Source organism: Sinohyriopsis cumingii, chromosome 1 (assembly GCF_028554795.1).
Source record: "Sinohyriopsis cumingii isolate HCF-2022 chromosome 1, ASM2855479v2, whole genome shotgun sequence".
NCBI classification, from domain to species: domain Eukaryota; kingdom Metazoa; phylum Mollusca; class Bivalvia; order Unionida; family Unionidae; genus Sinohyriopsis; species Sinohyriopsis cumingii.
The window spans coordinates 101,648,556-101,674,558 of record NC_142961.1 but is presented as its reverse complement, the minus strand read 5'-3'; the positions used below and the strand labels follow the sequence as shown (position 1 = coordinate 101,674,558).

The 26,003-nt window shown below is 34.7% G+C and overlaps 1 protein-coding gene across 1 annotated transcript; it reads left to right on the top strand.

Annotated features, from left to right (window-relative positions):
• LOC149807450 (uncharacterized) lies at window positions 1-26,003 on the top strand. Its single transcript, XM_089956089.1, has 4 exons — window positions 1-103; window positions 2,258-2,329; window positions 4,684-4,721; window positions 25,525-26,003. The coding sequence occupies exons 1-4, from the start codon at window positions 1-3 to the stop codon at window positions 25,822-25,824; spliced, it is 513 nt and encodes a 170-aa protein (XP_089812215.1). The 3' UTR covers window positions 25,825-26,003.

Sequence of the window (26,003 nt, the reverse complement as noted above, 5' to 3'; positions counted from 1 at the left end):
ATGTCGCTCATGATTATACATGACCTTTTAGGTGCCAAGGCACAGAAGAAGACATTAAGTGATGACCAAGATGAATCCAAGCAACTTCTGTCAAAAAAGCGAAGTAAGAACATGTTCCGTACATTTCTTTCCACTTGAGCTTTTGTATTAATATTCTTTCACAACCAAATGCATGCCATTTTCTGAGATGAGTAGTGTCAGACTCACTCGGCCTTCTTGTTAAACTTTCTTATATGTTGAGGGTCCTAGTTATCCCTGAGTTCATCTGTATGTCTGTCTCATATCTGCAGCAAAGCTTGCACCTTGTTCAAGGTAGTTCATCCAGTTTTCTAGTCTGTCTTGGGTGCATTATAAATCATACCTCAACTCCTGTCTTTAAAATTATGCACATATACTTGATACAGTTACAGTTTAGTTGAGGATTGTTGAGTCCCATCACACGTACAAGTTTAAAACCAGACCGTATCCTATCAGTGGAAGGTTTTATAAATTTGGAAAAATAAATTGTTAGCAATTATTGTTTTATTCATAATGGACCAAAGGCAGACCAGGGTACATTTCTCCTTTTAAATAATTAGAATTTATTTCCAGTCTGTATTTATTATCAAATATTGAAACAAATTGTAGCATCCAGATGTATATATGTTGAGATTCGTCATCATCAATCCCTTAACCCAAGTTGTCATTTGAGCACCACAGATGACTTCACAACCAATTCTCCCCATCTCTCCCTGTTCTCTAGTGCCCTTTGGGAACCTCCAAATCCCATGCCTTTCCACTCCTTAATGTTGTCTTCCCACCTCTTTTTTTGTCTGCCTCTACTTCTGTACGTTTTCACTGTGCCTTGCAAGATTGTTTTAGCCAGTCCAGATGATCTTGAGAACTCCGCCCAAGCCCGGGTGTAAAAGGAGGAGGGTTAGGCATAGGGCTAGCAACCCGACCCTGTAAAACCCAACTTGGTACAAAAATGCCAAGAGAAAAAAAAACAGAATCTGAAAGCCTGAGGGAGTAAGGGTCTTCTTCTGGAAGATGTATGATGCTATGTGCTGAAGACCGTGAGCTTGCGGAAGCCATAAAGCAGACCACCCTTCTATCAAACATGACAAAAATCACAAATGGTCAGTCAAGCTAGAAGAAATTAACATCCATGTTATAGTAAACATGATACTGATTCACTAATCTATGTTACTTTGGATTATAACATTTAGTATTGCACTTAGCATTGCACTCATACTAGCTCATGGAAAGCATGATGAACTAAACTAAATATACTTGAAATATCAAATCCCTGTTTACATGACACCATACTCTCTGTATACCCTTCTCTATGAGTATTATGGAGGTATGTACAGGTATTAAATGTAATATGTGTAATATAATTGCATAGATTAGCCAAAAATATGCTTAAGAGAGCATGAAAAATGTAACTGTAAAGATGATTAATATACTGGATGAAGATTTACCACCCAAAACTATTAGTGATAACTTAATCAATACCTAAGGTTGTACCTATAACAAGTAATACCTGTAACTGATTACCTGAAGTTGTACCTACAAAAAGTAATACTTGTAACTGATTACTTAGGGTTGTACCAATAGAAAGTAATATTGTAACTGATTACCTAAGGTTGTACCTATAACCAGTAATACTTGTAACTGATTACCTAAGGTTGTACCTATATAAAGTAATACTTGTAACTGATTCAAATGTGAATAATCTAACAACTAAATTATCAAAGAGTATAGAAATCTTCATTGCCGGTAGTGGTAACAACAATAATGGTAACAATACTAGTTATAAGCCCATTATCATGTTTAAGAACGTCCTTGATACATAGGGTTTTAGAAGTCAGGTTAGGGTCCTTGATCAGCATTTTGGATCATATGTTTGTTTTGCACATACCGATTGACAGAGTATATCTCAAACTTGTAATTAACGGCTATAATGGAAAATCTATCGGAAAATCCTTTCAAGTCTACCTCATGTAATTATTAGTCACAATAAATATGTTATAGCTCTTCTTGGTTAAATATTTATAAGAACAGATGGTGGGTTTATTTGAATCATGCAACTTTGGTATCATCTGCCTACTTTTGCCTATTATTTTATTTGACATAGGATCTCGAAATAAAAAGAAAAGATGAGTTTCAGGAGATCTTTACTTCCTTTAGCATTATTGTTCATAAGGTTTATGCTTTTTCTTGTGTCCTGTATTATATTTTATCATGTTGCTCATGATTATATATGACCTTTCAGGTACCAAGGCACAGAAGAAGAGATTAAGTGATGACCAAGATGAATCCAAGCAATTCCTGTCAAAAAAGCAAGGTAAGAACATGTTCCATACTATTCTTTCCACTTGAGCTTTTGAGCTTTTGTATTAATTGTCTTTCACAACCAAATGCATGCCATTTTCTGAGATGAGTAGTGTCAGACCCACTTCGCATTCTTGTCAAACTTTCTTATATGTTTAGGGAGCTAGTTATCCTTGAGTTCATATGTATGTCTGTCTCATATCTGCAGCAAAGCTCACAACTTGTTCAAGGTATTTCATCCAGTTTTCTAGTTTGCCTTGGGTCCATTATAAATCATACCTCAACTCCTGTCTTTAAACTTATGCACATATGCTTGGCACAGTTACAGTTGAGTTGAGGATTGTTGAGTCCTGTCACACCTACAAATTTAAAACCAGACCGTATCCTATCAGTGGAAGGTTTTATAAATTTGGAAAAATAAATTGTTAGCAATTATTGTGTTATTCCTAATGGACCAAAGGCAGACTAGAGTACATTTCTGCTTCAAATAATTAGAATTTATTTTCAGTCTGTATTTATTATTACATATTGAAGCAAATTGTATCATCCAGATGTATATATGTTGAGAGTCATCATCATCAATCCCTTAACCAAGAGGTCGTTGGGGCACCACAGTTGACCTTATAACCAATTCTTCCCATCTTTCCCTGTTCTCTAGTGCCCTTTGGGAATCTCCAAATCCCATGCCTGTCCACTTTTTAATGTTGTCTTCCCACCTCTTTTTTTTGTCTGCCTCTACTTCCGCACCTTCGCACTGTGCCTTGCAAGATTGTTTTGCCATTACAGATGATGTTGAGACATGACCATACCACTTCACTTTGTGCTTTTATACAGTGGTCAAGTGTATTTCATAGGCTCCTATGGTTCCTTGGATCCTGATGAGGACTTCGTCGTTGGTTACATGGTCAATGTATGAGATGCCCAAGATCTTGCGGTAGCGTCTCATTTCGAAGGTTTGAATCCTTCTTTGTAGATCTGATGTGAGCGTCCATGTTTCACAAGCATACAGAAAGATTAATATGACAATCGAGCACATCAGCCTTATCTTGGAACCAAAAGCAATGTTGGTATCTTTCCATATTAGTCTCACCCATGTTATTGCTGCTGTTGTCTGGGCAATCTTGCAAAGTAGTTCTGGAGCCCTCATCTGTGATTATTGATCCGAAGTACTTGAAGCTCGTGACTCTTTCCAGCTTCTTTCCACGGACCCTTATTTCTGCACTGATGCCATTGGTTTTGTTTGTCATCAGTTGTTTTTCTTTCGGTGCTAATCTCCATACTGTATGCATGGAAGTTGTGTCAAGGCGCTCAACCAAGTCAGCCAGTTCTTTTTCATCCCCTGCTAAACCATTAATATCATCTGCAAAGTGAAGGATGGTCATTGTTCTTCCTCTGATGCTGACAGTGCCCTTGTGGTAATGGAAGGAAGTATTTAATGTGAGTATTGCACCATAACATACTAGTGTAAGTTATATGCAAATTGAGAATATGGAGAATTGTAGGAGTCTTTACATAAGCAATGGACCAAGCGAATATCCCATCTCTAGATTTCTGTTGTAAGGATAAGTGTCTTTATTTTTCATAATTGTATTAGAATCATGAAACTCAAGATTCTTTTTTGTCATTTTGCTCACAGCAGTTTGGGCCTAATGTTTAGAAATACCTTTTCCTTCATAACTTGTAAACATACCTATATACTTTTCTGATACATAATATTGTTTATAATAGTAATGGATATTGTTATAGGTAAACATTATCAACATTAATATTGTTTGTGATAGTAATGGGTATTGCTATAGGTAAACATTATCAACATTAATGTTGTTTATAATAGTAATGGATATTGTTATAGGTAAACATTATCAACATTAATATTGTTTGTAATAGTAATGGATATTGTTATAGGTAAACATTATCAACATTAATATTGTTTATAATAGTAATGGATATTGCTATAGCTAAACATCATCAACATTAATGTTGTTTATAATAGTAATGGATATTGCTATAGGTAAACATCATCAACATTAATATTGTTTATAATAGTAATGGATATTGCTATAGACAAACATTATCAACATTAATATTGTTTTTGATAGTAATGGATATTGCTATAGGTATACATCATCAACATATAAACATTTGACTTAATTTTAATTTCTCTTGATGTATTTGATTAATCAATGCAGATCTAGTTCCTTGCCAAATTGCCTGTTAAATTGCCATTTTCCATATTATTTTCTGAAATAGATATGACTATCTATTTGTTTAACAATTTGTAATATTTATATAATGTAACACATTTTAAAACATGTCTGCATGTTGTATACACACGTCTTTAACTGTTTCCTGTAATATATATTTCAGGAACAGCAAGCACTAGTAGTGTCACGGCAGAACCATCTGTAAGTAAATTACAAAATATGATCTAAATGTTATTTTTAATGAAATCCCTTGTTATGACAAGTGAGCTTAGATCCCAGTTATTAGTTTATCGAAATGGTATTTGTGGAGCTGTTGTTCTCTGAATGAACATAGTAGTTATATTTTATACCCATGAGAGTCAGTATGCATTAGATACAGACTCTGAACTTAGCAGTCCTACTTTGTACTCAATCAGTATTCATTAGATACACACTCTGAACTTAGCAGTCCTACTTTGTACCCAAGAATCAGTATTCCTTAAAGACACACTCTGAAAATAGAATTTCCATTCTGTATCTATGAATCTGTGTGTTCTTTAGAGTGGACCTCAGAATTTTAAATATGAAAACTTAATTATACACGGATGACATGAAAATAATAAATTGCAGAATTTGAATAATTTTCAGTATGTAAAGAGGTTTTAAATGGACTTTGTGTCACATCTTAATTTAAGATGAATGACGCAGGACACATAAATACCTGACAGCCTATTATGCTGAAATGAAAATATTTTGCTTTCTCTGAATTTAATGTTGTTCCACTTCAAAGCTGGTGGCAGAGCCTTAACTGTGTTCATTCAAGATGATTTCCTCTGTCAATCATCCATTGAAAACAGTTTTGTTTGAACAGTATTTATTCACCAGAACATATTCATATAGAGTTTATAACATTATAATATTATGGAATTCAGTGCAGTTGCAAGAAGCATACATACAGGGTGGTTAAATTAATATTTTGTTTGTAAGATCATTGAAAAAAGTCCTAGAAGTTTGTGTAGCATTTTTGCACCATTCATATATTTATAAAATATTTTATGAGTTTGTAAAATATAAATATATGATATAACTGGTCAGTTTATAAAACAATATAATAATGAAATCAGAAAACTGAAAATCAGAAAGGAGGATAATGATAATAATAATTACAATGTATATATAAAAAATTTTAAGGTAGCTGAAAAGTCTTAAAGGATAGAGAATTATATCATAAAAATATTTATTTCATAACTACTTTAGTGTTTAAGTGAATAGATATTGTTCCACATTACAAATCTTTCATAACACCTCTTGAGTACAGAAATGACATTGTCATGTCATCAAAGACATAGAAGTTTATGAGTCTAGGGCATCAACATATGCTTTAAAGTCATTCTGAGTCCAAGACATCCACATTTACTTGATAGTTATTTAATGTCAGAGTCATCTAAACATACTTCAAAGTCATTTAGAATTTAATGAATCCAAGCGTACTTAAAGGTCATTTAGAGTCAAAGGAATCAAAATGTACTTCAAAGTCATTTAGAGGCCAAGGAATCCAAACGTACTTAAAAGACATGGCATAGGAATATACTTCAATGTCAGTTGAATCCACAGTTTATCAGTATATGTATCTATATGTACTTGAAAGTATTGTAGAATCCAAGGGATCTAAATGTCATTTAGAGTCTAAGGCATACAGATGTACTTCAGAATCATTTAGACTCCATTAGACATTCAAATGTACCTCAAAGTAATTTAGAGTCCATAACATCCAAATGTACTTAAAAGCCATTTAGAGTCCAAGGCATCCAAATGTACCTCAAAGTCATTAAGAGTCCATAACATCTAAATGTACGTCAAAGCCATTTAGAGTCCAATGCATCCAAATGTACTTAAAGTCATTTAGAGTCCATTAAGCATTCAAATGTACCTCAAAGTAATTTAGAGTCGATAACATCCAAATGTAATTCAAAGCCATTTAAAGTCCATGGCATCTAAATATACTTCAGTCATTTAAAGTCCAAAGCATCAAAATGTATTTCAAAGTCATTTAGAGTCTATAACATCAAAGGTCCTTCAAAGTCATTTAATGTCAGGTCCATGATATTCAGATTTACCACTAAGTCATTTCAATCATTTGGCTATTTTGAGATTTGATTAACTCGGTCAGTTTTTAATCGTGTGGCATATATAATCGCACATTTTTGCATATTTAATTCAGCTAAACTAGATAAACCTTGTATGACTTCAATCATCTGCTTAACAATACTTGATATTATTCAAACAATTTAATGATTTCATTTAAAATAACATTTAGCTAAGATTTGCTTAATATGGTATTTTATGAATTCACTACAGATGTATTATAAAGATTGTCTTTAAAAGTATATGAAAGACATTATGACATCTCAGAGTTCTCCTAAGCAGTTAGGTTGTATATATTTCGGGGGCCCCGAGTGGTCAAGTGGTCTAAAGCGCTCTCCGTTACGGATCACTGCCATCTCACCTCTGTCTGCGTGAGTTCGAGTCTAGGATTCGGCCAATGTGGGTATGTAAGAAAGCCTGCCAGTAGCTTCTCATGGGTTGGTGGTTCTTTCCAGGGTTTTTCCCGGGTTCTTCCTCCACCATTAATACTGACCACCATGTATAGCCTATCATGTACTGAAAAATGGTGTTAAACCCCACAACAACAAAAAAATGTATATATTTCACAGTAAACACCTGCAGTAATACTTGTTAAAATTTAATGTAACTAGTATATAGACTGACTGGAAACGTAGTAACTGTTCCAATGCATGCTTTGTCCAAGTGTTTTCCTCATTTAGTGATTGACATTACCACCCATGTCACTTCATAGAACAACAAAGTATCCTGAGTATCCTTCAAATTAAGCTGAGATAACCAGTTACATGTGTTAGCTGAAACAGGTGAAATATGTATTGCCATGATATTGTTCTGATATGCTGTTATAAGTTGTCTGTAGCGTGTGGAATAGGTGTTGTCACGAGTGGATACTGACATGTTATTATAAGATGTCCACAGCATGTGAAATAGGTATTGTCACAAGAGTATACTGACATGTTATTAGTTGTTCACAGCATGTGGAATAGGCGTTGTCACAAGAGTATACTGATATGCTATTATAAGTTGTCCACAGCATGTGGAATAGGTGTTGTCAAGAGAGCATACTGACATATTACTATAATTTGTCCACAGCATGTGAAATAGGTGTTGTCACACGAGTATACTGACATGGTATTATATGTTTTTCACAGCATGTGGAATAGGCGTTGTCACAATAGTATACTGACATGTTATTATAAGTTCTTCACAGCAGATAAAGTATGTTTTAACTTCATACTATTACATTTATCTATATTGTATGAATAACAGTTGGTCCATGACGGTAGATTAAAAACAAGATATTAAGATATGCATAGGTTGTTTACTTGGATCTGAGTTACAGAAAATGAACATGTGTACAGTTGGAAGTACTTTTCTGATCCGATGGTTGAAGTGTTACAAGCTATGTCAGGTAGGGGATGTAATGTGGCATGAGAAGATGCATTATGTCACATCTTGTGGGGATGAATTACAAAATAGAATCATAATATAATCTAGTAAACATCTTGTTTGCAACTTGCAATGACAAAAGTCAGGTACACAATATAAATTCAGTACACATGTCATTGTACTGGCATGGGATTTTAAGTTGTTCACAGCAAGGGAAATGGGTGTTCTGATGATGATATATTGGCACAAAATTATGAATTGCATTGTTTTGTGTAGATTTAATATATGCAAGAAACAAACTGAAAAATTACAAACGTCAACCCATGTGTTTAAAAGTTATTAAGTAATAAATGTAACTATTCATAATATTGTTCAAGTCATATGCATGGCATTTTGATCTGTAAAATGCTGAAATCTCTTAAATTGGCACCCCTTACATTTAAATACGCTAGCATTTGCTTGATACATGTGGTCCTTAATTTCAAACAGGTTGAGAAATGTGCTTAAGTTTGAACAAAGATGGTAGTTATACTTGTAGAAAAGGGACTAATGCTTGTTAATAATATTAAATAGCTCGTTTTGTCACAGTACTCTTTTAATGAATCTTTGAATGTTAAGTCATGTTGTTTAATATAACCATTTAAGAGTGTAAAGGAGAAATGAAGGTGTTGTTTTAACATCAAGTAAGATAAAGTGATAGAAAGAATTTGCATGGGTGGGTGTGAAGCAGACACAAATTATAGGGAACATCTACATCCTGTTGGCCAAACTTAAACGAACATATCCAGAAACATGTTTAATGTATCTTTGAAGTTTCTGAGATGGCTTTCATTTTATATTTAATTCATTTTATAAAGTAAGTTATTATAATAGTGGTTATTGCATACTTATAGCCTGGAAAGCATGTTATAGTGGACGTAGGATACTTACAGACTGAAAAGCATGTTATAGTGGATGTAGGATACATACAGACTGGAAAGAATGTTATAGTGGATGTAGGATACTTACAGGCTGAAAAGCATGTTATAAAGGATGTAGGATACATACAGTCTGGAAAGCATGTTATAGTGGATCTAGGATACATACAGACTGAAAAGCATGTTATAGTGGATGTAGGATACTTACAGACTGAAAAGCATGTTAGAGTGGATGTAGGATACTTACAGACTGAAAAGATTGTTATACTGGATGTAGGATACTTACAGACTGAAAAGCTTGTTATACTGGATGTAGGATACTTACAGACTGGAAAGCTTGTTATAGTGGATGTAGGATACATACAGACTGAAAGCATGTTATAGCGGATGTAGGATACATACAGACTGAAATCTTGTCATAGTTGATGTAGGATACTTACAGACTGGAAAGCTTGTTATAGTGGATGTAGGATACATACAGACTGGAAGCAAGTTATAGCTGATGTAGGATACATACAGACTGAAAGCATGTTATAGTTGATGCAGGATGCCTACAGTTTGGAAAGCTTGTTATAGTGGATGTAGGATACATGCAGACTGAAAGCATGTTATAGTGGATGTAGGATAATTACAGACTGGAAAGCTTGTTATAGTAGATGCAAGATACATACAGAGTGAAAGCATGTTATAGTTGATGTAGGATGCTTACAGTTTGGAAACCTTGTTATAGTGGATGTTGGATACTAACAGACTGGAAAGCTTGTTATAGTGGATGTAGGATACTTACAGACTGGAAAGCATGTTATAGTTGATGTAGGATCCTTACAGTTTGGAAAGCATGTTATAGTGGATGTAGGATACTTACAGATTGGAAAGCATGTTATAGTGGATGTAGGATAATTACAGACTGGAAAGCTTGTTATAGTAGATGTAGAATAATTACAGACTGGAAAGCTTGTTATAGTGGATGTACGATACATAGAGACTGAAAGCATGTTATAGTGGATGTAGGATACTAACGGAATGGAAAGCATGTTATAGTTGATGTAGGATCCTTACAGTTTGGAAAGCATGTTATAGTGGATGTAGGATACTTACAGATTGGAAAGCATGTTATAGTGGATGTAGGATACTAACAGAATGGAAAGCATGTTACAGTGGATGTAGGATAATTACAGACTGGAAAGCTTGTTATAGTAGATGTAGAATACTTACAGACTGGAAAGCTTGTTATAGTGGATGTAGGATAATTACAGACTGGAAAGCTTGTTATAGTGGATGTAGGATAATTACAGACTGGAAAGCTTGTTATAGTGGAAGAAGGATATTTACAGACTGGAAAGCATGTTATAGTGGATGTAGGCTATATACAGACTGAAAGCATGTTATAGTTGATGTAGGATGCTTACAGTTTGGAAAGCTTGTTATAGTGGATGTTGGATACTTACAGACTGGAAAGCTTGTTATAGTGGATGTATGTTACTCAGACTGGAAAGCATGTTATAGTGGATGTAGGATACATACAGACTGAAAAGTGTGTTATAGTGGATGTACGATACTTACTGAGTGGAAAGCTTGTTACAGTGGATGCAGAATACTTACAGATCGTAAAGCTTGTCATAGTGGATATAGGATAATTACAGACTGTAAAGCTTGTTACAGTGGATGAAGGATACTCACAAATTGGAAAGCTTGTTATAGTGGATGTAGGATACTTACAGATTGGAAAATTTGTTATACTGGATGTAGGATACTTACAAACTGGAAAGCATGTTATAGTGGATGTAGGATACATACAAACTGGAAAGCATGTTATAGTGGATGTTGGATACTTACAGATTGGAAAGCTTGTTACAGTAGATGTAGGATACTTACAGTTTGGAAAGCATGTTATAGTGGAAGTAGGATACTGACAGTTTGAAAAGCATTTTATAGTAAACGTAGGATACTTACAGAATGGAAAGCTTGTTATAGTGGATGTAGGATACTTACAGATTAGAAAGCTTGTTATAGAGGATGTAGGATACTTACAGATTGGAAAGCTTGTTGTAGAGGATGTAGGATACTTACAGACTGGAAAGCTTGTTATAGTGGATGTAGGATACTTACAGACTGGAATACTTGTTATAGTGGATGTAGGATACTTACAGATTGGAAAGATTGTTATAGTGGATGTAGGATACAGACTGGAAAGCTTGTTATATTGGATGTATGATACTTACAGACTAGAAAGCTTGTTATATTGGATGTAGGATATTTACGGATTGGAAAACTTGTTGTAGAGGATGTAGGATACTTACAGACTGGAAAGCTTGTTATAGTGGATGCAGGACATTTACAGACAGGAAAGATTGTTATGGTGGATGTATGATACTCAGACTGGAAAGCTTGTTATAGTAGATGCAAAATATTCACAGATTGGAAAGCTTGTTATAGTGGATGTATGATATTTACAGACTGGAAAGCTTGTGATAGTGGATGTAGGATATTTACAGACCGGAAAGCTTGTGATAGTGTATGTAGGATAGTTCCAGATTGGAAAGCATATTATAGTGGATGTAGGATATTTACAGGCTGGAAAGCACATAATAGTGAATGTAGGATACTCAGACTGGAAAGCTTGTCATAGTGGATGTAGGATATTTACAGATTGGAAAGCATGTTATAGTGGATGTAGGATATTTACAGACTGGAAAGCTTGTTATAGGGATGTAGGATACTTACAGACTGGAAAGCTTCTTATAATGGATGTAGGATATTTAGAGACTGGAAAGGTTGTTATAGTGGATGTATGATACTCAGACTGGAAAGCTTGCTATAGTGGATGTAGGATACTTACAGTTTGAAAAGCACGTTGTAGTGAATGTATGATACTTACAGTTTGGAAAGCTTGTTATAGTGGATGTAGGATACTTACAGTTTGGAAAGCTTGTTATAGAGGATGTAGAATAATTAGAGTTTGGAAAGCATGTTATATAGTGGATGTAGGATACATACAGACTGGAAAGCATGTTATAGTGGATGTAGGATACTTACAGTTTGGAAACCATGTTATAGTTGATGTAGGATACATACAGACTGGAAAGCAGTTTATAGTGGATGTAGGATACTTACAGACTGGAAAGCTTGTGATAGTAATGTAGAATACCTACAGTTCGGAATGCATGTTACAGTCAATGTAGGATATTTACAGGTTGGAAAGCATCTTATAGTGGAAATATGATACTTACAGTTTGGAGAGCTTGTTATAGTGGATGTAGGATACTTACAGTTTGGAAAGCATGTTACAGTGGAAGTAGGAAAGTTACAGCTTGGAAAGCATTTTATAGTACATGTAGTATACTTACAGATTTGAAAGCTTGTTATTGTGGATGTAGGATACTTACAGACTGGAATGTTTGTATAGTGGTTGTAAGATACATACAGACTGGAAAGTATGTTATAGTGGATGTAGAATACTTACAAACTGGAAAGCATGTTATAGTGGATGTAGGATACATAGAAACTGGAAAGCATGTTATAGTGGATACAGGATACTTACAGATTGGAAAGTATGTTATAGTGAATGTCGGATATTTACAGTTTGGAAAGCTTGTTATAGTGGATGTAGGATACTTACAGTTTGGAAAACCTGTTATAGTAGATGTAGAATTCATACAGATTGGAAAGCTTGTTAGATTTAATGTAGGATACTTATAGTTTGGAAAGCGTGTTATGGTGGAAGTAGGATACTTACAGTTTGGAAAATATTTTATAATGCATGTAGGATACTTACGGACTGGAAAGCTTGTTATAGTGGATGTAGAATACTTAAAGACTGGAAAGCTTGTCATAGTGAGCGTAGGATAATTACAGACGGGAAAGCTTGTTATAGTGGATGTAGGACACTTACACTTTGGAAAGCTTGTTATTGTGGATATAGAATAGTTAGAGTTTGGAAAGCATGTTATAGTGGACGTAAGATACATACAGACTGGAAAGTATGTTATAGTTAATGTAGTATGCTTACAGTTTGGAACTGATGTTATAGTGGATGTAGGATACATACAGACTGGAAAGAATGTTATAGTGGATTTAGGATATTTACAGACTGGAAAGGCTGTTATTGTGGATGTAGAATACTAATAGATTGGAAAGCTTATTATTGTGGATCTAGGATAATTACAGACTGGAAAGCTTGTTATAGTGGATGTAGGATACTTACAGACAGGAAGGCTTGTTATAATGGATGTTAGATACTTACAGTTTGGAAAGCATGTTATAGTGGATGTAGGATACTTACAGAATGGAAAGCGTGTTATAGTGGATGTCGGATACTTGCAGACTGGAAAGCTTGTGATAGTGGATGTAGGATACTCAGACTGGAAAGCTTGTTATAGTGGATGTAGTATACTTACAGTTTGGAAAGCTTGTTATAGTGGATGTAGGATACTTACATTTTGGAAAGCTTGTTATAGCGAATGTAGGATACTTACAGGTTTGAACGTTTTTTATAGTGAATGTAGGATACTTACAGTTTGGAAAGCTTTTTATAGTGGATGTAGGATACTTACAGTTTGGAAAGCTTGTTATAGTGGATGTGGGACATTTACGGTTTGGAAAGCATGTTATAGTGGAATTAGGTTACTTACAGTTTGGAAAGCATTTTAGTGTACATGTAGGATACTTACAGACTGGAATGCTTGTATACTGGATGTAAGATGCATACATGCTGGAAAGCATTTTATAGAGGATGTAGAATACTTACAAAGTGGAAAGCATGTTATAGTGGATCTAGGATACACATAAACTTGAAAGCATGTTATAGTGGATGTAGGATACTTACAGATTGGAAAGTATGTTAAAGTGAATGTAGGATACTTACATTCTGGAAAGCTTGTTATAGTGGATGTAGGATACTTACAGACTGGAAACTTGTTATAGTGGATGTATGACTCTGACTGGAAAGGTTGTTATAGTGAATGTATGATACTTACACTTTGGAAACCTTGTTATAGTGGATGTAGAATACTTAGAGTTTGGAAAGCATGTTATGGTGGATGTAGGATACATACAGACTGGAAAGCATGTTAAAGTGGATTTAGAATAATTACAGTTTGGAAAGAATGTTATAGTGGATGTAGGATACATACAGATTGGAAAGCATGTTATAATGGATCTCGGATACATAGAAACTGGAAAGCATGTTATAGTGGATACAGGATACTTACAGATTGGGAAGCATGTTCTAGTGAATGTCGGATACTTACAGTTTGGAAAGCTTGTTATAGTGGATGTAGGATACATACAGATTGGAAAGCATGTTATAGTTGATTTAGGATAATTACAGTTTCTAAAGCATGTTGAGGTGGATGTAGAATACATACAGACTGGAAAGCATGTTATAATGGATGTACAATACTTACAGATTGGAAATCTTGTTATAGTGGATGTAGGATACTTACAGTTAGGAAAGCTTGTTATAGTGGATGTAGGATTCTTACATATTGGAAAGCTGGTTATAGTGGATGCTGGATACTAACAGTGTGGAAAGTATGTCATGATGGAAGTAGGATACTCATAGTTTGGAGAGCATTTTATTGTACATGTAGGATACTTACTGACTGGAAAGCTTGTTATAGTGGATGTTGGATACTTACAGATTGCAAAGCTTGTCATAGTGGATGTATGATACTCAGACTGGAAAGGTTTTCATAGTGAATACAATTTTCAAAGCTTGTTACAGTGGATGTAGAAAACTTAGAATTTGGAAAGCATGTTATAGTGGATGTAGGAAACATACAGACTGGAAAGCATGTTATATTGGATTTAGGATAATTACAGTTTGGAAAGCATGTTATAATGGATGTAGGATACTTGCACACTAGCAAGCTTGTTATTATGGATGTAGAATACTTACAGATTGGAAAGCTAGTTATAGTGGATGGACGATAATTACAGACTGGAAAGCTTGTTATAGTGGATATAGGACACTTACAGACAGGAAAGCTTGTTATAGTGGATGTAGGATACTTACAGACTGGAAAGCATGTTATAGTGGATGTAGGATACTTACAGTTTGGAAAGCATGTTATATTAGATGTAGAATACATACAGACTGGAAAGCTGGTCATATTGGATGTAGGATACTTTCAGTTTGGAAAGCATGTTATAGTTGATGTAAGATACTCAGACTGGAAAGCTTGTTATAGTCTATGTAGGATACTTACAGACTGGAAAGTTTGTATAGTGGATGATTGATACATACAGACTGGAAAGTATGTTATAGTGGATGTAGAATACTTGCAAAGTGTAAAGCATGTTATAGTGGATGTAAGATACATACAAACTGTAGGATACTTACAGTCTGGAAAGCCTGTTATAGTGGATGTAGGATACTTAGAGATTGGAAAGCATGATTTAGTAGATGTAGGATACTTACAGACTGGAAGGCATGATATAGTACATGTAGGATACTTACAGACTGGAAAGCATGATATAGTACGTGTAGGATACTTACAGACTGGAAAGCATGATATAGTAGATGTGGGATACTTACAGAGTAGAAAGCATGTTATAGTGGATGTAGGATATTTACAGATTGGACAGCATGTCATATTGGATGTAGGATACTTACAGTTTGGAAAGCTTGTTATAGTGGATCTAGGATACTTGCAGACTGGAAAGCTTGTTATAATGGATGTCGGATACTTATAAACTGCACAGCATGTTATAGTGGATGTATGAGACTCAGACTGGAAAGCTTGTTAAGTGGATGTAGGATACTTACAGTTTGGAAAGCATGTTATAGTGAATGTAGGATACTTACAGTTTGGAAAGCTAGTTATAGTCGATGTAGGATACTTACAGACTGGAAAGCTTGTTATAGTCGATGTAGGATACTTTCAGACTGGAAAGCTTGTTATAGTGGATGTAGGGTACTCAGATTGGGAAACTTCTTATAGTGCATATAGGACACTCACAGTTTTGAAAGCATGTTATAGTGAAAGTAGGATACTTACACTTTGGAAAGCTTTTTGTAGTGGATGTAGAATAATTACAGTTTGGAAAGCATGTTATAGTGGATGTAGGATACATGCAGACTGGAAAGCTTGTTATTGTGGATGTAGGATACTTACAGACTGGAAAGCATGTTATAGTGGATGTAGGATACATACAGTTGGAATGGATGTTATAGTGAATGTAGGATACTTACAGTCTGGAAAGCATGTTATAGTGGATGTAGGATACTTATAGTTTATAAAGCTTGTTATAGTTGATGTAGGATACTAACGGTTTGGAAAGCAAGCTATAGTGAATGTAGGATACTTAAAGTTTGGAAAGCTTGTTATAGTGGATGTAGGATACATACAGAATGGAAAGCATGATATAGTGAATGTAGGATGCTTACAGTTTGGAAAGCTTTTTATAGTGGATGTAGGATATTTCGAGATTGGAAAGCTTGTTACAGTGGAAGTAGGATACTTACAGTTTGGAAAGCTTGTCATAGTGGATGTAGGACTTTTACAGATTGGAAAGCTTGTTTTAGTGGATGTAGGATACTTACAGACTGGAAAGCTTGTTATAGATGATGTAGGATACTTACTGACTCGAAAGCTTGTTATAGTGGATGTAGGATCCGCAGACTGGAAACATGTTATAGTGGATGTAGGATACTTACAGACCGGAAAGTATGTTATAGTCGATGTAGGATACATACAGACTGGAAAGTATGTTATAGTGGATGTAGAATACTTACAAACTGGAAAGCATGTTATAGTGGATGTAGGATATTTACATATTGGAAAGCATGTGATAGTGAATGTAGGATACTTACAGTTTTGAATGCTTGTTATTGTGGTTGTAGGATTCTTACAGTTTGGAAATCTTGTTATAGTGGATGTAGGATACTTACAGACTGGAAAGCTTGTTATAGTGGGTGTAGAATACTTACAGATTGGAAAGATTGTTATAGTAGATATAGGATACTTACAGACTGGAAAGCTTGTTGTAGTGGATGTGTGATACTCAGACTGTAAAGCTTGTTATAGTGGATGTAGAATACTCTGACTGGAAACCTTGTTATAATGGATGTTGGATACTTTCAGTTTGGAAAGCATGTTATAGTGAATGTTGGATACTTACAGTTTGGAAAGCTTGTTATAGTGGAAATAGAATCCTTACAGTTTGGAAAGCATGTTATAGTGGATGTAAGATACATACAGACTGTAAAGCATGTTATAGTGGATGTAGGATAGTTACAAACTGGAAAGCATGTTATAGTGGATGTAGGATACTTACAGATTGGAAAGAATGTTATAGTGAATGTAGGATACTTACAATTTGGAAAGCTTGTTATAGTGGACGTAGGATACTTACAGTTTTGAAAGGTTGTTATAGTGGATGCAGGATACTTACAAATTTTAAAGCTTGTTATAGTGGATGGAGGATACTACCAGTTTGGAAAGCATGCTATGGTGAATGTAAGATACTTTAAATTTGGAAAGCTTGTTATAGTGGATGTAGGATATGTACAGATTGGAAAGCATGTTATAGTGAATGTAGGATACTTTAAATTTGGAAACCTTGTTATAGTGGATGTAGAACACTTAGAGTTTGGAAAGCATGTTATGGTGGATGTAGGATACATACAGACTGGAAAGCATGTTAAAGTGGATTTAGAATAATTACAGTTTGGAAAGAATGTTATAGTGGATGTAGGATACATACAGATTGGAAAGCATGTTATAATGGATCTCGGATACATAGAAACTGGAAAGCATGTTATAGTGGATACAGGATACTTACAGATTGGGAAGCATGTTCTAGTGAATGTCGGATACTTACAGTTTGGAAAGCTTGTTATAGTGGATGTAGGATACATACAGATTGGAAAGCATGTTATAGTTGATTTAGGATAATTACAGTTTCTAAAGCATGTTGAGGTGGATGTAGGATACATACAAACTGGAAAGCATGTTATAATGGATGTACAATACTTACAGATTGGAAATCTTGTTATAGTGGATGTAGGATACTTACTGACTGGAAAGCTTGTTATAGTGGATGTAGGATACTTACAGATTGCAAAGCTTGTCATAGTGGATGTATGATACTCAGACTGGAAAGGTTTTCATAGTGAATACAATTTTCAAAGCTTGTTACAGTGGATGTAGAAAACTTAGAGTTTGGAAAGCATGTTATAGTGGATGTAGGAAACATACAGACTGGAAAGCATGTTATATTGGATTTAGGATAATTACAGTTTGGAAAGCATGTTATAATGGATGTAGGATACTTGAGCACTAGCAAGCTTGTTATTATGGATGTAGAATACTTACAGATTGGAAAGCTAGTTATAGTGGATGGAAGATAATTACAGACTGGAAAGCTTGTTATAGTGGATATAGGACACTTACAGACAGGAAAGCTTGTTATAGTGGATGTAGGATACTTACAGACTGGAAAGCATGTTATAGTGGATGTAGGATACTTACAGTTTGGAAAGCATGTTATATTAGATGTAGAATACATACAGACTGGAAAGCTGGTCATATTGGATGTAGGATACTTTCAGTTTGGAAAGCATGTTATAGTGGATGTAAGATACTCAGACTGGAAAGCTTGTTATAATGGATGTCGGATACTTATAAACTGCACAGCATGTTATAGTGGATGTATGAGACTCAGACTGGAAAGCTTGTTAAGTGGATGTAGGATACTTACAGTTTGGAAAGCATGTTATAGTGAATGTAGGATACTTACAGTTTGGAAAGCTAGTTATAGTCGATGTAGGATACTTACAGACTGGAAAGCTTGTTATAGTCGATGTAGGATAGTTTCAGACTGGAAAGCTTGTTATAGTGGATGTAGGATACTCAGATTGGGAAACTTCTTATAGTGCATGTAGGACACTCACAGTTTTGAAAGCATGTTATAGTGAAAGTAGGATACTTACAGTTTGGAAAGCTTTTTATAGTGGATGTAGAATAATTCCAGTTTGGAAAGCATGTTATAGTGGATGTAGGATACATGCAGACTGGAAAGCTTGTTATTGTGGATGTAGGATACTTACAGACTGGAAAGCATGTTATAGTGGATGTAGGATACATACAGTTGGAATGGATGTTATAGTGAATGTAGGATACTTACAGTCTGGAAAGCATGTTATAGTGGATGTAGGATACTTATAGTTTATAAAGCTTGTTATAGTTCATGTAGGATACTAACGGTTTGGAAAGCAAGCTATAGTGAATGTAGGATACTTAAAGTTTGGAAAGCTTGTTATAGTGGATGTAGGATACATACAGAATGGAAAGCATGATATAGTGAATGTAGGATGCTTACAGTTTGGAAAGCTTTTTATAGTGGATGTAGGATATTTCGAGATTGGAAAGCTTGTTACAGTGGAAGTAGGATACTTACAGTTTGGAAAGCTTGTCATAGTGGATGTAGGACTTTTACAGATTGGAAAGCTTGTTTTAGTGGATGTAGGATACTTACAGACTGGAAAGCTTGTTATAGATGATGTAGGATACTTACTGACTCGAAAGCTTGTTATAGTGGATGTAGGATCCGCAGACTGGAAACATGTTATAGTGGATGTAGGATACTTACAGACCGGAAAGTATGTTATAGTCGATGTAGGATACATACAGACTGGAAAGTATGTTATAGTGGATGTAGAATACTTACAAACTGGAAAGCATGTTATAGTGGATGTAGGATATTTACATATTGGAAAGCATGTGATAGTGAATGTAGGATACTTACAGTTTTGAATGCTTGTTATTGTGGTTGTAGGATTCTTACAGTTTGGAAATCTTGTTATAGTGGATGTAGGATACTTACAGACTGGAAAGCTTGTTATAGTGGATGTAGAATACTTACAGATTGGAAAGATTGTTATAGTAGATATAGGATACTTACAGACTGGAAAGCTTGTTGTAGTGGATGTGTGATACTCAGACTGTAAAGCTTGTTATAGTGGATGTAGAATACTCTGACTGGAAACCTTGTTATAATGGATGTTGGATACTTTCAGTTTGGAAAGCATGTTATAGTGAATGTTGGATACTTACAGTTTGGAAAGCTTGTTATAGTGGAAATAGAATCCTTACAGTTTGGAAAGCATGTTATAGTGGATGTAAGATACATACAGACTGTAAAGCATGTTATAGTGGATGTAGGATAGTTACAAACTGGAAAGCATGTTATAGTGGATGTAGGATACTTACAGATTGGAAAGAATGTTATAGTGAATGTAGGATACTTACAATTTGGAAAGCTTGTTATAGTGGACGTAGGATACTTACAGTTTTGAAAGGTTGTTATAGTGGATGCAGGATACTTACAAATTTTAAAGCTTGTTATAGTGGATGGAGGATACTACCAGTTTGGAAAGCATGCTATGGTGAATGTAAGATACTTTAAATTTGGAAAGCTTGTTATAGTGGATGTAGGATATGTACAGATTGGAAAGCATGTTATAGTGAATGTAGGATACTTTAAATTTGGAAACCTTGTTATAGTGGATGTAGAATACTTAGAGTTTGGAAAGCATGTTATGGTGGATGTAGGATACATACAGACTGGAAAGCATGTTAAAGTGGATTTAGAATAATTACAGTTTGGAAAGAATGTTATAGTGGATGTAGGATACATACAGATTGGAAAGCATGTTATAATGGATCTCGGATACATAGAAACTGGAAAGCATGTTATAGTGGATACAGGATACTTACAGATTGGGAAGCATGTTCTAGTGAATGTCGGATACTTACAGTTTGGAAAGCTTGTTATAGTGGATGTAGGATACATACAGATTGGAAAGCATGTTATAGTTGATTTAGGATAATTACAGTTTCTAAAGCATGTTGAGGTGGATGTAGGATACATACAAACTGGAAAGCATGTTATAATGGATGTACAATACTTACAGATTGGAAATCTTGTTATAGTGGATGTAGGATAATTACTGACTGGAAAGCTTGTTATAGTGGATGTAGGATACTTACAGATTGCAAAGCTTGTCATAGTGGATGTATGATACTCAGACTGGAAAGGTTTTCATAGTGAATACAATTTTCAAAGCTTGTTACAGTGGATGTAGAAAACTTAGAGTTTGGAAAGCATGTTATAGTGGATGTAGGAAACATACAGACTGGAAAGCATGTTATATTGGATTTAGGATAATTACAGTTTGGAAAGCATGTTATAATGGATGTAGGATACTTGAGCACTAGCAAGCTTGTTATTATGGATGTAGAATACTTACAGATTGGAAAGCTAGTTATAGTGGATGGAAGATAATTACAGACAGGAAAGCTTGTTATAGTGGATGTAGGATACTTACAGACTGGAAAGCATGTTATAGTGGATGTAGGATACTTACAGTTTGGAAAGCATGTTATATTAGATGTAGAATACATACAGACTGGAAAGCTGGTCATATTGGATGTAGGATACTTTCAGTTTGGAAAGCATGTTATAGTGGATGTAAGATACTCAGACTGGAAAGCTTGTTATAATGGATGTCGGATACTTATAAACTGCACAGCATGTTATAGTGGATGTATGAGACTCAGACTGGAAAGCTTGTTAAGTGGATGTAGGATACTTACAGTTTGGAAAGCATGTTATAGTGAATGTAGGATACTTACAGTTTGGAAAGCTAGTTATAGTCGATGTAGGATACTTACAGACTGGAAAGCTTGTTATAGTCGATGTAGGATACTTTCAGACTGGAAAGCTTGTTATAGTGGATGTAGGATACTCAGATTGGGAAACTTCTTATAGTGCATGTAGGACACTCACAGTTTTGAAAGCATGTTATAGTGAAAGTAGGATACTTACAGTTTGGAAAGCTTTTTATAGTGGATGTAGAATAATTCCAGTTTGGAAAGCATGTTATAGTGGATGTAGGATACATGCAGACTGGAAAGCTTGTTATTGTGGATGTAGGATACTTACAGACTGGAAAGCATGTTATAGTGGATGTAGGATACATACAGTTGGAATGGATGTTATAGTGAATGTAGGATACTTACAGTCTGGAAAGCATGTTATAGTGGATGTAGGATACTTATAGTTTATAAAGCTTGTTATAGTTGATGTAGGATACTATCAGTTTGGAAAGCAAGCTATAGTGAATGTAGGATACTTAAAGTTTGGAAAGCTTGTTATAGTGGTTGTAGGATACATACAGAATGGAAAGCATGATATAGTGAATGTAGGATGCTTACAGTTTGGAAAGCTTTTTGTAGTGGATGAAGGATATTTCGAGATTGGAAAGCTTGTTATAGTGGAGGTAGGATACTTACAGTTTGGAAAGCTTGTCATAGTGGATGTAGGACTTTTACAGATTGGAAAGCTTGTTTTAGTGGATGTAGAATACTTACAGACTGGAAAGCTTGTTATAGATGATGTAGGATACTTACTGACTCGAAAGCTTGTTATAGTGGATGTAGGATCCGCAGACTGGAAACATGTTATAGTGGATGTAGAATACTTACGGACCGGAAAGCATGTTATAGTCGATGTAGGATACATACAGACTGGAAAGTATGTTATAGTGGATGTAGAATACTTACAAACTGGAAAGCATGTTATAGTGGATGTAGGATATTTACATATTGGAAAGCATGTTATAGTGAATGTAGGATACTTACAGTTTTGAATGCTTGTTATTGTGGATGTAGGATTCTTACAGTTTGGAAATCTTGTTATAGTGGATGTAGGATACTTACAGACTGGAAAGCTTGTTATAGTGGATGTAGAATACTTACAGATTGGAAAGATTGTTATAGTAGATATAGGATACTTACAGACTGGAAAGCTTGTTGTAGTGGATGTGTGATACTCAGACTGTAAAGCTTGTTATAGTGGATGTAGAATACTCTGACTGGAAACCTTGTTATAATGGATGTTGGATACTTTCAGTTTGGAAAGCATGTTATAGTGAATGTTGGATACTTACAGTTTGGAAAGCTTGTTATAGTGGAAATAGAATCCTTACAGTTTGGAAAGCATGTTATAGTGGATGTAAGATACATACAGACTGTAAAGCATGTTATAGTGGATGTAGGATAGTTACAAACTGGAAAGCATGTTATAGTGGATGTAGGATACATACAGATTGGAAAGAATGTTATAGTGAATGTAGGATACTTACAATTTGCAAAGCTTATTATAGTGGATGTAGGATACTTACAGTTTTGAAAGGTTGTTATAGTGGATGCAGGATACTTACAAATTTTAAAGCTTGTTATAGTGGATGTAGGATACTACCAGTTTGGAAAGCATGCTATGGTGAATGTAAGATACTTTAAATTTGGAAAGCTTGTTATAGTGGATGTAGGATATGTACAGATTGGAAAGCATGTTATAGTGAATGTAGGATACTTTAAATTTGGAAAGCTTGTTATAGTGGATGCAGGATACGTACAGTTTGGAAAGCTTTTTATAGTGGATGTAGGATAGTTACAGATTGGAAGGCTTGTTATAGTGGAAGTAGGATACTTACAGTTTGGAAAGCATTTTATAGTACATGTAGGAAACTCACAGACTGAAAAGCTTGTTATAGTGGATGTAGGATACTTACAGATTGGAAAGCTTGTTACAGTGGATGTATGATACTTACAGACTGGAAAGCTTGTTATTGTGGATGTAGGATACTTACAGACTGGAAAGCTTTTTATAGTGAATGTAGGATACTTACAGTTTGGAAAGCATTTTATAGTACATGTAGGAAACTTACAGACTGGAAAGTTTGTTATAGTGGATGTAGGATACTTTCAGACTGGAAAGCTTGTTATAGTGGATGTAGAATACTTACAGACTGGAAAGCTTTTTATTGTGGATGTAGAATACTTACAGACTGGAAAGCTAATGTTATAGTGGATGTAGCATACTTACAGACTGGAAAGCTTGTTATAGTGGATGTAGGATACTTACAGACTGGAAAGCATGATATAGTACATGTAGGATACATGCTGACCGGAAAGCATGTTATAGTGGATGTAGGATACATACAGACTAGAAAGCATGTTGTATTGGATGTAGGATGCATACATACTGGAAATCAATTTATAGTTGATGTAGCATAATTACAGACTGGAAAGTATGTATAGTGGATATAAGATACATGCAGACTGGAAAGCATGTTATAGTGGATATAGGATACATACAGACTGGAAAGTATATTATAGTGGATGTAGAATACTTACAAACTGGAAAGCATGTTATAGTGGATGTAGGATACATACAAAGTGGAAAGCTTGTTATAGTGGATGTAGGATAATTACGGATTTGAAATAATTTATTTTGTTCATGTAGGATGCTGACAAATGTAATAGATGTTGAAGTATGTCTTATAGTGGATGTAGGATACATACAAATTGGAAAGTATGTTACATTGGATGTAGGATACATACAAAGTGGAAAGTTTGTTATAGTGGATGTAGGATACTTACGGATTTGAAATAAATTTTGTTCATGTAGGATGCTGACAAATGTAATAGATGTTGAAGTATGTCTTATAGTGGATGTAGGATACATACAGATTGGAAAGTATGTTACATTGGATGTAGGATACATACAGACTGGAAAGTATGTTACAGTGGATGTAGGATACATAGAGACTGGAAATTATGTTGCATTGGATGTAGGATATTTACAGACTGGAAAGTATGTTACAGTGGATGTAGGATACATAGAGACTGGAAAGTATGTTGCATTGGATGTAGGATACTTACAGTCTGGAAAGTATGTTACAGTGGATGTAGGATACATACAGACTGGAAAGTATGTTATAGTGAATGTAGGACAAATACAGACTGGAAAGAATGTTATCATGGATGTAATATATCAACAAACATGAAAGCATTTTATTGATGTAGGATACTTACAGACTGGAAAGCATGTAATAAGGTATATTAGGTTATTGACAGAATGGAAACTTAAGTATGTTATAGTGAATTTTGGATACTTGTAGAATGGAAAGTATGTTGTAGTGAACGAAGGATACTTACAAGCTGGAAAAGGCTTGCATCAGTTTCATACATAAATGTTTGTTGATAAAAAGATTTTGCATCACACAACATGCAATAAAATTGTTATAGAAAGTGCCTCCTGTTTATAATAAAATGATCATTTGATTAGGTGGGAAATATTGAAAGTTTCATTTTTTTATATAAGGCAATACATATTTTTCTGCACATAAAGACAACCTTGCCATAATGTCAGCATACTGTATGAACCCCCTTTTACACAGCCTTATGGGAATCATTCTATACTGTACACTGAAGAAGTAGAACACATTTGCAAGGTAAGTTATGATAATAATTGAAAAACCTTTCACACATGTTTTCTTTACAAGTTCATGTTTGACTGGAAATAAATATTCCACCTTTAAAAATTATTTAATGATCGAACTTTCAGTTCCCCAAAGTAAAAAGGGTATGTTTATGCAATATGAAAATAACATTTAAATTTGGAGTTAACATTACAAACATTCGATACAACCCAAGAAAAATTTAAAATATGTATATAATTATGTTTAGTTAAAAGTATTTCCAATTTTGTTTTCTTCACTCACTGTCTTTATATTTTTTCAGATTGATGCAAAAGCAAAACACAATGAGCTTTGTGTTAAATTAGATGGACTTATAACAAAAGACTCATTGAAGAGCATAAAAAGAATGGCAAGAACATACCTTGACCCAAATCCTCTGGAAAAAGTAGACAGTATGGATGACTTGTTGTCTGTTCTTGAAGAAAAAGGGCTAATTGGTGTGGAAAACTATGACGTATTAATAAAGATAATGACAGGGGCTAATGTAAGAATAGGCATTGATGAAATCTACAAGACGGCCAGAGATATCAAAGACATTATGGAAAGCAGCAATCAAAAATAGAGTGAAATGCCAAATTGGAATGCTCATACTTGAAACCAGGACAGCATACATCCTAGTCCATTATATTCCAGGTAGTGTATTTTGTTGTATAATGTGCACAGGATGGGGTGTATAATTTGGTCATTTTGCATTAATGTAACTTTTCTTACAATAGTGAAGACTGACCCCATACATATATA

What these genes read in the sequence shown, in the direction of transcription:
- LOC149807450 (XM_089956089.1), top strand. Translation starts at nt 1, where the DNA reads ATGTCGCTCATGATTATACATGACCTTTTAGGTGCCAAGGCACAGAAG. An exon ending in ACTTCTGTCAAAAAAGCGAA is followed by an intron (nt 104 to 2,257) that starts GTAAGAACATGT and finishes ATGACCTTTCAG; the next exon opens with GTACCAAGGCACAGAAGAAG. An exon ending in ATTCCTGTCAAAAAAGCAAG is followed by an intron (nt 2,330 to 4,683) that starts GTAAGAACATGT and finishes TATATATTTCAG; the next exon opens with GAACAGCAAGCACTAGTAGT.